Here is a 12628-nt window from a genome sequence, read left to right on the forward strand (position 1 = left end):
AGAAGATGATGATCCTCTTTAAAATGGATGGAAAACCACATTAGGAGTAATCATACCAATTAGAAATGATGGTTTGGTTAAGTAACAGATTACTCTCATTTCACACCCATTTCTACAAAGATTCTTGCTCATTCACCGAGATCCAGAACAAAAGAAAGATGTATTAACCCCAGTGGCTCATGACCTGCTGGTTTGTGCTAGCCTACATTCAGGTAATACGAGCCCCTAGATTCAGTTTGCTTTACAATGTACACATGATCAGAATTAAAAAAAGAAACCGATGTACAAAACTCAAACTTTTTTTTATTAAAGTCTATCGCATGTATTATTTATATATATACTGTATAAAAGTTCTACAGTGACAGAACTGGCACATGGTCGGACAACAGTTAGTCATGGATTCGTTCATTCGTTCTTAAAGAACGGTACAGAACATGAGAGAAATATACACAACAAACACGGACAGATACACCGTTTCACCAGATGAGGACCGCTTGGAAGAACAAATAAATACATCGTCACGTTTCACTTGTGCATGTTCTGCATAAAAGTGTAGCATGCTTTTCAGGTCAGCCTCATCTGCCGGCGTTCACACAGGGATTCTCACACACACACACACACACGCCGCTCTAGAACGCAGGTGGTGCTTTATCTCTGACAGAGAGTGTGTATCAGGAATACTGGCTGTAGTGTGAGGTAAACAGACTGTGTCTACAGCCGCATCGAACAATAAACACACGCCTGACGCACCGGGCCCGCAGCGCTTTAGCACCAGAGTAGAGGGGATCAGAGTGTGTTTCTGCGGTCAGGAGTGTGTGTGTTCAGTCGCTGTCGCTCGTGTCGCTGCTGGGGTCGCCCTGGACTTTGTTCCGGTGCTGCATGGCGCGGTGATACGCCACCTGAACAGACTTCCTGATGTTCGACTTCCGGCCTTCCAGCATCTTCTCTTTGTCCAGATCCTGATTGACGCCCAGAGGAACCAGTTTGGAGCGTGGCAGCCATTGCCTGCGCACACACACACACACACAGATTAATGGCCCATTCACACCAAGAACAATAACTCTAAGGATTAGGGCTGGCTGACAGAACACATGGCACTGGCTGCACTGACAAGCTACAAAATATTGCGTTCTTTATTGCAGGCAATACATTTGTGATAATAAAAACAATATTCCGCAGCTTGTCAGTGACTGGTTTTTTATTTATCGACCAAAACCAAAAACAACAATCTTGTCATCATTCACTCACCCTGGAGTACTTCCAAACCCGCATGAATTTCCTTGTTCTGCCGAACACGAAGGATGATATTTTGAAGAAAGTTTCTATGTTTTGGTCACCATTGACTTCCATGATAGGAAAAAAGTACCATGTAAGTCAATAGTGACCCAAAACAGCCTGAATTCTAACTTTTCAAAATCTTCCTTTGTCTTCAGCAAAAGTTCAGTAGTTTGGAACTACTTGAGGATGAGTAAGCGATGGCACAATTTTCATTTTTGGGAAAACTATTCCTTTAATAAACACAACTGGTTACACTTTATTCTGATAGTCCTCTTTAGACATCCTACTAACTGTAAGTAACTTTATAACTTCATGTCAACTGATTGTCATTCATTTGCAGCTACATGTCTATAACTCTCAGAGTGGACTGTTAGGGTGGGTTTAGGGTTAGTAGAATAAGTTGACGTATACTTGTAAAGTTTCTGATCGTATGTAGGACTCATTCAAATGAAGTGTTAGAAGATATCAAGTAGAGAGTCTACTAATAAACTCTAATGACTGATAGTTGACATGTAGTTAAAAAGTTACTTTAGCAGAGTGTCTGAAGTGGACGATTTAAATAATAAAGTGTGATCTAACTATATTAATATCTTCACCAGTGAACGTTTATTCTCAGCACATGCTTGTCTACCTCTTTAAATTCTCCAGCTCGTGACAGCAGGCCCAATTCTGATTGGCTAAAAAAATGTTTGTATCGTTCATCGAGAAACAACATCACATTTCTGAAAGCGATTTCAACTATGTCTTTATCGTTATGGTTGCAGTATGGACTTTAATATTGAGAACGATATTCTTTATATGTGACCCTGGAGCACAAAGCAGTCATAAAGGTGAGGTTTTTTTGAAACATGATCTGAAAGCTGAACATATATGGCTTGTTAATATTTGGCGATATAACTATTTGAAAACCTGGAATCTGAGGGTGCAATAAAATCTAAATACTGAGAGAATCACCTTTAAAGTTCTAATGAAGTTCTTAGCAATGAATATTACTAATAAAACAGGTCTATGACATACAAGTCATTGAACAGGATCATAATATCCTAATGGTTTGTGTCATAAAACGGATCATTTTGACTCATATTGTTGTCTGCTGCTGCAGAATCACATGTTTAACGTTTCTGGAGTGAACGTGTCTTCGGTGTCTCTTTTCTCATCCTCATCTTCTTTCAGTTGGTTTCCTCTGGCCTATTTCTCTCTGTTTGCCGCACAGGATGTTCAGAGATGCTGACGCCGCTCTCATGAGAAGGTCAAAGTGGATCAACCAGCATTATATAGCCTCTCGTAATGACAAACATCATTATGCCGCTGCGCACTGTGAGATTGCAATGAACATTAAGCACATTAACAGCTGCCCACACTTATCATAAAGATTCAGGAAAACCCGTCCTGCAGTGATTATTGAGATCATTAAATATAAACCCACCTGCGAACAGAGTGCAAGACACTCTACAGTAATGAGATTGAGCTTCTGCTGTTATGGTAGAGCAATTAGAGCAAAAGGTTGAGAATGATGCTCTTCTAGGTTTTTGAATGCCGAAGTAAGAGTTAGGATTCAGAGATCAAAGGCATGCTGAAAGCATATCCGTCACGTCTCTCACATGGGTGGAAAAATGACAGACAGAAGTTTCTAAGCGTGGAAGATTCCTCACATCACAGCAGCGACATCGAGAAAGAAACCAGCGTTCTCTCATTTCTGTGAACGGGTGCAGTTTCCAACCACACTTTAACTTTCTCAACTCACCTGAATTACGCAGCTTAACACATCAAACAAAAAACTACCTTTGCAAATATTTGCAGCATATAGGCTTGCGGTCGGTAAGACTCTTGCACACATTTCTATTCACGATTACACAACCGTTCAAAGCAGCGATGAATCGCTCAAAGTCCACTGGTGTTAAACCGTGCCCTTAAGATATGTTCTTTTCTTTCTGTTTGTTATCTTACGGCTCTTTGCATCGTTTTAATTTCGGGTTTAGTATAGCATAATACTATGCATATTTTTATTTAAAGAAGAAACCACTGTATAATTGACATCTGAGGCTTAATATCATAGAGAAGTTTAATTTTCATCTAGACGTATGGCATGCGGTTCCTTCAAGCAATGGTATAAAGATCATTCGGTGTGAATTGTGATCGAAATAGTAGTTGCGATTATGAAATGAATAAGTGACAGGGTTTTTAATCATAATCTTGCAGCCCTACTGCATAAAATCATCTTCGTTTTCTCTGTGAATGTATTTCTGAGAAGCGCAGCTGTATTCTCGGCATCGTTCCTCCAGTCTTCAGTGTCACGTGACCTTCAGGAATCATGATCATATACTGATTTACTGCTCCAGAAACATGTCTGATTATAATCGTTGGTGGGAACTGCGATTCATTTTATTTTGAAGATGTTTAAACAGCAGAATTCATCATTTCTCACATCACATGTGTCTTTAGTGGTCAACAAAAACCCAATCTAAATCTAACGGAGCTCAAACCTTTCAGAGGTAGCCTAGATGAAGTTTCTTACTTGTGACAGACACGTGTGTGTTGTCACGGTTACGGCTAGCAGAGAGCAGGAGTGTGTGACTAACCAGGTCCTCTTGTTGTCGAAGAAGAGCACGAGGAAGAGATGTTCCCTGGCCTCCTGCGTCATCTGCTCTCCGAGCTTCAGCACCTCCAGAGGAGGGACGGGGATGGGGACGCCCCGGTGAAACACGCCCTCCCGTGGCATCTTGGGATCAATGATCTGTGGGAAGGACAGCACACTAATGAGCTGAAGAGAGGACACAAAAAGCACCAGGATCATCTTGTCAACAGTCTGGAGCAAGTTTATTATGGTTTAGTTTCAGCAGTTAAAGTTTAGCAGATTTAACTGATCACTCCCACAGCGCGGGCCAAAGAAAGACTCGGTGACTCAAACATGTAGCAACACAAACTAAAGCATGCACTGATTAGATGGTAAAAGTGTTCAAATAAAGGGTTGCACATTACAGCCACACGCACCGACTTTTTCGAAAACCAACCAAAACGCTTGATGACGTTTCCAAACAAAAGGAAATACATCGGTATCAGCATGAGCTATCAGCCAAACTAAACTAAACCCAGTCTCGGTCCAATCCAAACACTTTCATGGACACTCACCAGAGCGGGGTATGATGGGTATCCTCTGCACTTGGCCCACACCAGATCCAGAGCGTCCAGAGAGCTGTAGTCATCAGAACTCATCCAGCAGCCGGAGCGGCCCCGGCCCCGAACCACTGCACACACACAGACAGAGACACAGAGACGAATGAAAGGCACAGGTCAGGCCAGGACAGGACACAACTAGAGATTGGGCATATTGCATAAATATTGCATTTGAATATCCTGGCTCAAAAAAATAGGCATTTCTCCAAATATGCAATTTTTCAAATGAGGTTTAATGAGGAAAGAGGTTGCTTTTTAATTCGGTCAAGTTTTTGTCATGATTTCTGAATAAGCTTGCTTTTAGCCGTCACGCAAAAATGTTTAACAACAACGTTACGTTATATTACAAGGTTTTATTTAGTTTAAACAAACATGTATATAAAAAAAAATCCCAAAATATTCAAGGCCAAGCAGAGCATAAGTAAAAATCAAGAAGTCAGAATATACATATACTTGAGTCTGCCTATGTTTCATGTATTAATCCTGAGAGAAATAATGATAGGATCTACATGCTCAGGTGAAAGTTAGCATGTGCTAACCGTTTCTTAGCGCTTTGTTAACCCACTCTCCAGATCAGTACAGGTGTGAATACAGTAATAGAGCGCTCTCTTTCCTCTCTTCACCGCTGGATTTCATGTGATTCCTCATTAAGATCACTTTCACTAATTCATTTGATTAGAAGTATTTACATTTTGTCAGATCACTTCGAAACTTTGTGAAGCATATGAAGACATCCTGTGATCCAAGACTACCAACTTAAGACGCTCCACAGCGCCACCCAGTGCATTTAGTCGTGATTATCACGGATTCCCTGCTTTCACGGCCAGCAAAACAGTGTTTTTATAGTTTGGATAATAAATACAGACCGAATATTCAGATCTAGCCAGAACGCATGCGTGCCGCTCTGAAGGGCGTCTGCTGTACTCACAGTGAGACACTCCTCGGGATCCTCCTATAGAGTAGGAGTCGTTCTCGGTGCCTGACGTCTCCTCGCTGCTGTCCTCCTGGAAGGCCGAGCGCGAGAACGAGGCTTTTCCACGGCCCTGTTTAGAAGGAGTGGTACTGCGGAGAGAAAACCACACACTTCATCCCTGGACGGTTAACTTTGTGCTGTGATTTAAAGACAACATAGCGAATCCTTCACCTGTGTGTGAGAGTGTGAGTGTGTGTGAGAGAGTGTGTGTGTGTGTGAGAGAGTGTGTGTGTGTGTGTGTGAGAGTAAGAGAGCGAGTGTGAGAGTAAGAGAGCCAGTGTGTGTGAGAGTGTGTGTGTGCGAGTAAGAGAGTGAGTGTGTGTGAGAGTGAGAGAGAGTGTGTGTGTGTGTGTGTGTGAGAGAGTGAGAGTGTGTGTGTGAGAGTGAGTGTGTCTGTGTGAGAGTGAGTGTGTGTGTGAGAGTAAGAGAGCGAGTGTGTGTGAGAGTGTGTGTGAGAGTGTGTGTGAGAGTGAGAGTGTGTGAGTGAGTGTGTCTGTGTGAGAGTGAGTGTGTGTGTGTGAGAGTAAGAGAGCGAGTGTGTGAGAGTGTGTGTGAGAGTGTGTGTGAGAGTGTGTGTGTGCGAGTAAGAGAGTGAGTGTGTGTGCGAGTAAGAGAGTGTGTGTGTGAGAGTGAGAGAGAGTGTGTGTGTGTGTGAGAGTGAGAGAGAGTGTGTGTGTATGTGTGTGAGAGAGAGTGTGTGTGTGTGTGTGTGTGAGAGTGTGTGTGTGAGAGTGAGTGTGTGAGTGAGTGTGTCTGTGTGAGAGTGAGTGTGTGTGTGAGAGTGAGTGTGTGTGTGAGAGTGAGTGTGTGTGTGAGAGTGAGTGTGTGTGTGAGAGAGTAAGAGAGTGAGTGTGTGTGAGAGTAAGAGAGTGAGTGTGTGAGAGTGAGTGTGTGTGTGTGAGTGTGAGTGTGTGAGTGTGAGTGTGTGTGTGTGTGTGAGAGTGAGTGAGAGTGTGTGTACCTGGTCCTGTCGGACGCAGCGCTGCTGCTGCTGCTGCTGGTGGACTCAGAGTCAGAGCTGGAGCGTGGCAGACTGCGCTCGTTCCTGTACACCAGGAAACTCTCGGTTTTCGGCTGACCGCTTCCACCAAAACCATTACTAGGAAGATCTGAGACGAGCACAGCATGAAAACAAACTCAGTCACCCTGACACGTCTGCTGGAGCTCAACTGATCACTAACAGAAACAAGAGACACTTCACTTTCATTTGAGTAAAATTAATCTGCATAACAATTTTTACAATTCACACAGAACACAAAAATAAAACAATTAGTCACATCACATTTATCAAATTAGAGCTGCGTGTGTGTGTGTGTGTGTGTACATACATATACATAAACCAGACTTTGTTTTGCTCTGGTGTCTTTTGATGGCGGGGACTTCCCAGCATGAAAGCCTCTTTACAGAAAACATCTGACTCAGAGAATTGTGGGAGTTTTCTCATAGTCAGACTGTTGCCAGAGCCCTTATAGAGGACAGAGTCTGAAATTAATAAGGGCTTGGGGCAAATATGCCACTGACCTGAACCAAAAAAACCCTCCAATTTAGGATGAGGGGCAAACACTGCACAATGTCATGCTTAAAACGAAATGTGTAGCATTACATTCAGATCTGCTCACTTTGCATTCGCTTCTTTTTTCAACATTCTTCTCTATCACCGAGCATTACATGAGTCACATGTACGTGTTGAGTGTATTAATGAAACGGCCAATCAGGAGCGTTACAACAGCAAAAGCAATAATGGGCAGTAATCATTTATCATTATTCAGGGGTAAAAGTGACAAACATGCCATCTTATACCACTGAGAAGTTGTTTGAGTCACTTAGTCTGCATGTCAGTCATGGTGCCGTCTCAGAAGGGTGGATCAGACGTACCCAGTATGAGGTGTTCGTGCTCGCTGTCGGACTCGGAGCTGGAGCTGGACTGGGGACTGTGGGGTCTCTTGCGGGACGAGGAGAGCGAGGGGAGCTGAGGAGGGCCTATGGGACTGGAGCCTAGCACCCCCGGCCCGTGCAGCGCCTCTCGGTTCTTAGGGGGTCGACCCGGGCGCTTGGGAGGCCCCGCGGCTTTAGGGTTCTTCTTGGAGAAGAGGACAGAGGTGCGCCGGCCGACCTCAGGGGCCAGAGCTGAAGATGATGTGCTGAGATCTATGGAGATGAAGAAAAGACCGTACGTGAACCTGGAGCACAAAAACAGTCTGCAGCAGCACAGCTATATTTGTTGCGATAGACAACAGTACATCATATGGGTCTTTTGTGCCAAAAACCAAAGAACCAAGTAAAGATCACGTTCAATAAGATATTATGGAAATTTAAAAGGACAACTTCAAAGGCAATTTTTGGCACTTCACATTTCAGATAGTCAAATAGTTGTCCTATCCCAACACACCATACATACAAGGAAAGCTTAAAATGATGTGATTTCAGGATTTCCTTTCTCTTTGGAGTGATAAAGCTGTTAAGCATAGATAAGACTAAAGTCTCAAAACCAAAGAGATTCTCTATAAAAGCTACTTTACTTTACTTTATATCCAAAGTTCACTGGATGCTGCAATGTACTAATCCAGATGAACAAAAAGCATCTAGACCTGAAGAAACATGACCAGTGTTAATTATTTCTGTGATATTCTGTTCTCTGTGGCTCGGGTCCCTTCTTTAATGCAGTTTATAGAATCCGTTTTATTCTCCACATCTGCACGATTTTGAAGCATCACAAAGAAACCGTACGAGCGCAGACCTTTCCCACCGATCTCATGGCTGCTGCTCTCTCCTTCATCGTGGCGGTTTCCGCCCGAGCCGTGATGCACCAGGACCGAGCCGCGCTCCAGCGACAGGCCCGACTCCAGGCCGCCCATGACACAGAGGCCCTCGCGCTGGTGGGCCAGCTTCCGCTTCAGCACCGTCATCTCTTTCTTCAGGGCTTTAGCTCGCCGCGACTGACCGATGCTGTGCTTCCCGGACATCACCTCCTCGTAGTGTGCCTGCAGGACCTGCAGCTGCTCCTCTACGGGCAAGCGCCGCCGGTTCTCTCCCAGGAAATCTGTGCGAGAAAACACGGCCCCGAGACGTCTTTTCAGAAAACTTTAATTTATTTATTCATAATTTATAATATAGTCTTCTCTGTTTTGATTTGTTGTGACAATGACTGATACAGGGAAGTAATATGCCAGGACTACCAAACCAAATCAAGCGTAATTGTATGCTAGGTAACAGTTTTTGTTCAGATAAGACCCTCACCGTCATCAATGAGCGATGCTGATCTGTCTCGGTCTCGGTCCTTGTCTCGGTCTCGGTCTCTCTCTCGTTCGCGCGGTGAATCCGGGCTTGGCTCTCGAGGAAGATGCATGCCCGTCTCGTAATCGAATCCGATTCTCTCGGCCTGTCTGCGCGCATACCGTAAAACAGCACCACCCGCTTCTCGCAGTCGCAGCGCAGCGCGGTAGAAAACAGTGTCTTTGGCGTTGTACTTCAAGCAGTTGTTGACGATCAACAGAAAGTCCCCCTCGAAGGCTTCGAAGCTGAGATAGCGATGCGACTCTAAGCACTTCCACATGGTCTGGAAGTCCATGGGCCGCTCGATGTGGTCCAGGTAATCTGGGACCTGAAGAAGACGGCACGACAGCATTCACAGTAAGGCATGTATTTTTAAATATTCAAGTATGCAAGATAGTCATGATACAGACCGGTGCAAAGCAGCTTTACAGGACGTTTTCTGAATTAGGTCTGGTTACAGCTTACCAGTTAGACTATTTCAAGCTGATTTCTATTTGGCAGAAATGTACGGTAATGCACGGGTGTGATTAAACTTAAGAGTTTGTGTGTTGTTTGAAGGTTGGCATCATCTGATGTCTTCTGAGAGGGTGATAGTTCTGGTATCAGTGCTAAAACTTCTTCATCTTCTAAAACAATCACGACTATTAAACTTTCTGACTATTGAGCGAATGCTTGCCATTTAACACAGCAGCTCTATTCATGGTGAGAAACTGATTTTAAAAGAAAGCTTAAAAAAAATATTTAAATAACAAAACCTTTTTTATAACAACCAATTCAAAAAATTTGAAGTAAAAGTACAATGTCCTAGAGGAATGGCCTCTGTAAGGCTGTGTGTGTGTGTGTGTGTGTGTGTGTGTGTACCTCACTTAAAAGTACAGGCTCAGTGAAGAAGTTATTGGTGTCTCTCTCCTGCAGTTGTTCGAGCGTGCTTCTCAGCAGCACCAGGAACGGAGTCAGCTGCATCTCTAGCGCCACCTCCTGCATCTTGATCTGAACAAACACTCACAAATGAGTCGTTCCCTCACCGATCAACAATTAGCTGCAAGATCAACGTTTTACCATGAACTATTGTTTTAGGTTGTTTACATTGAATTGTGCCTTCATATTTAGTCGTAGAGAGAAAGAGTTGTGAAAAATGTTGTGTGTATGCGAATCTGTGCCTCCTTTTATTTGATGCTACAGTATGTTTTGCAGCAACAAGACGGTAATGTTGTTAATAAAGTGAGTAGCGCTAGGTGGAGGTGTCCGACTGGGCCTCACGGTCTCTCTCTTGAGTTTCTCTCTCTTGCGGATGAGCTCCACCAGCAGCCGGGCTCGCTCCAGGTCGTGCCGGAGTCTCTGCCAGGCTTTCAGCTGCTCCTTGAGCATGGAGTGTTTCTCCTGGCCGTCCCTCTGCTCAGACACACAAACACAGCGTCAGCGGGCGGCCGCGGCAGAGCGGGCGGCGCGGGGGGCGGCGGGTACAGACCGTGTTGGCGAGCGGCTCGGCGTTCCGCTGGGACTGCAGGTGCGTCTGGAGGCGGCGCAGGAGAGGCACGCCGTTTCGGCTCTGTCTCTTCAGCGTCCAGTAGCTGTGCAGCCTCTGCATGAACTGACTCTTCCTCTGCACCGTCAGGTTACTGGTGATCTTACTCAACCTGGAGAAGAAGAAGAAGACACCACACTACAGCTTCATCTCAACACTACACTTCCTGAAGAACATTGGGGTTTTCACCATTTCAAGACCGGTTTCTTCTGCTGTACCAAATTTACAAAAATAAAGAAAAAAAAAAGTTTTCTATTTTAATATACTTTGAATCAAAGCTGTGTTTAGATTAACATTACTCCTTTCAGAAATCATTCCAACAGGCTGATTTATAATCAATATTTGAAACCTTGTTTTGCAACATATTTTTTTCCAGAATCTTTGATAAATAAAAGGTAAATAAAAGTTTTGTTTTCTATGCACTACTATTAAAACGTTTGAGTTCAGTGTTTTTTCTTACTTTTACTCAGCAAGGATGTTTTAAATAGGTAAAAATAAGACACGTTTTCTATTTTTAATAATTCTATTCTTTTAAGCTTTTCATCCAATCAAAGAATCGAGACAAAATCTCTCACAGCAGAGTGAGTTTAACGCATAACAATTCACCACATTAAAATGATTTCTGAAAGATCAAGGACTGAAGTAACGGCTGATGTCACAGAAATAAATGATACTTTCAAGTTAAAATTGGAACACAATAAGAAATGACTGTAACTTTGATCAAATATGCAGGGCCTGGGTTAGCATAAGCGGTGTACATCAAACCTGTTCATTCTTCGATTTCACTTGAGCTTGGGACCTTCAGTGTCGTTACTCAAAGGTAGAGCACAACTACATCACAGTATTATTTTGGTATCAGAGCAAGTGTCTTGCGTACTTGTGCGGTGGAATACAGGGCACGGACACCACCGGAGCGGCGGCTCTCCTCTCGGCCAAGATCTTCCTGGCCCTCTTCATCTTCAGCCGTGACTTGGCTTTGGCCCTCTTGGCGCGCTCTGAGCTCCAGCCCTTCCCGTCTTCCTCTCCACCCGCCACATCCTCCTCGTCCTCGGCCTCGCCCTCGCTGTGGGAGGAGCCTATGCTGGCCCCACCCACACCCCCCAGGGGCCGGGCGGAGCCGGGCGGCGTGTGGATGTCGCAGTAGGCCGTTTTGCGCACGCTGAACGACGTGCCGTTTGCACCGGTCTCGCGCACCGGCTCCATCTTCATGTAGAGACCGGCCTGCTGAGCGCAGGTGACGTGGAAGGCCGTGTAGCAGTTGGCTTTGTGGCACTGGATGCAGGCTCCGGAGCCGCGCTGCTTACAGATGTAGCAGGTCAGCTTCCAGCGGGCCGGAGGGATGTGCTCGATGCTGTCGATGGGCTCCAGGAAGACCGTATTAGCAAAACACACCTGTCAGGAAATGACACGAGAAAAACAACACGACACGTGTTATAGCCAGGTATAACGTGATGGACGCAAAAAGATTTCCATTTTTGGAAAAATAACTAATTGAATCCAAAAATAAAAGTTTTTGTTTACATAATATATGCATACATATTATTATGTATATATAAACACACACATGCATGTACATATTTAAGAAAAACATATGTTTATATCTTAAATAGTGCATTTTTATATATAATAAATATACATTATGTAAACAAAAACATGCTGAAAAGCATTAGCTAGGGATGCACTGAAAAGAGGGCTGGGTTAACAATTTCATGAGCCATCTTCATGTTGATAAAGTGAAATTGATTATTAAATCTCAAGACGGACATTTCAGTCTATGCTGCTTTTTGTTGATGCATCTTGAAACTTTTTTTTGAAATATGAAAAGACGATGCTTGGAATCAATTCCAGAGGAATTGCAATGCATTCTGAAAATCTAAGAACCGAACCTGCATCAGCTTTCATTTTTACTGACATATACTGTACAACACACACACACACACACACACACACCCACAGGCCGCTCACCTCAGGGATCCAGAGAGCACACACAACATGAGCCCAGCGCGAGTCGTCTGTCTGCTTGAACGCACCACCCTTGTTAGGGCACAGGGCGCAGTCGACGGCTCTGGAGGGAGACTGCAGGCAGCGGCGACACAACCACTGTCCCTCGGGGATGTAGGGCACTCCATAACACTCCTGATGCACCGCCAGGTTACACATGTCACAGAACAGGATCACGTTACTGTTCTGACACTCGCCGTCATTACAGATGCAGCACACCGCATCTTCATCGATCAGAGAGCTAGGGTCACCCTGCAGGAGCAGACGGGCATCGTCAATCACGAGAGAGAGAGAGAGAGAGAGAGAGAGAGACAGAGAGAGAGAGAGAGAGAGAGAGAGAGAGAGAGAGAGAGAGAGAGAGAGAGAGAGACAGAGAGAGAGAGAGAGAGAGAGAGAGAGAGAGA

The 12628-nt window shown here is 44.4% G+C and overlaps 1 protein-coding gene across 1 annotated transcript in view; it reads right to left on the reverse strand.

The window, feature by feature from the left end:
* Positions 1-283: 283 nt before the first annotated feature.
* The window catches only part of brpf1 (bromodomain and PHD finger containing, 1), a 20493-nt gene continuing 8148 nt past the window's right edge, over positions 284-12628 (reverse strand). Inside the window, exons 4-16 of the mRNA XM_043233315.1 lie at positions 12189-12476; positions 11101-11615; positions 10167-10335; positions 9959-10090; positions 9560-9688; positions 8663-9026; positions 8163-8465; positions 7301-7573; positions 6387-6534; positions 5381-5514; positions 4408-4523; positions 3858-4012; positions 284-1005 (exon numbers count right to left, since the gene is read on the reverse strand). Coding sequence (XP_043089250.1) covers positions 822-1005; positions 3858-4012; positions 4408-4523; positions 5381-5514; positions 6387-6534; positions 7301-7573; positions 8163-8465; positions 8663-9026; positions 9560-9688; positions 9959-10090; positions 10167-10335; positions 11101-11615; positions 12189-12476 — 2910 coding nt within the window. The 3' untranslated portion in view covers positions 284-821. The remainder of the gene's footprint in view (positions 1006-3857; positions 4013-4407; positions 4524-5380; positions 5515-6386; positions 6535-7300; positions 7574-8162; positions 8466-8662; positions 9027-9559; positions 9689-9958; positions 10091-10166; positions 10336-11100; positions 11616-12188; positions 12477-12628) is intronic.

Source organism: Puntigrus tetrazona, unplaced genomic scaffold (assembly GCF_018831695.1).
Source record: "Puntigrus tetrazona isolate hp1 unplaced genomic scaffold, ASM1883169v1 S000000776, whole genome shotgun sequence".
Classification (NCBI taxonomy): Eukaryota; Metazoa; Chordata; class Actinopteri; order Cypriniformes; family Cyprinidae; genus Puntigrus; species Puntigrus tetrazona.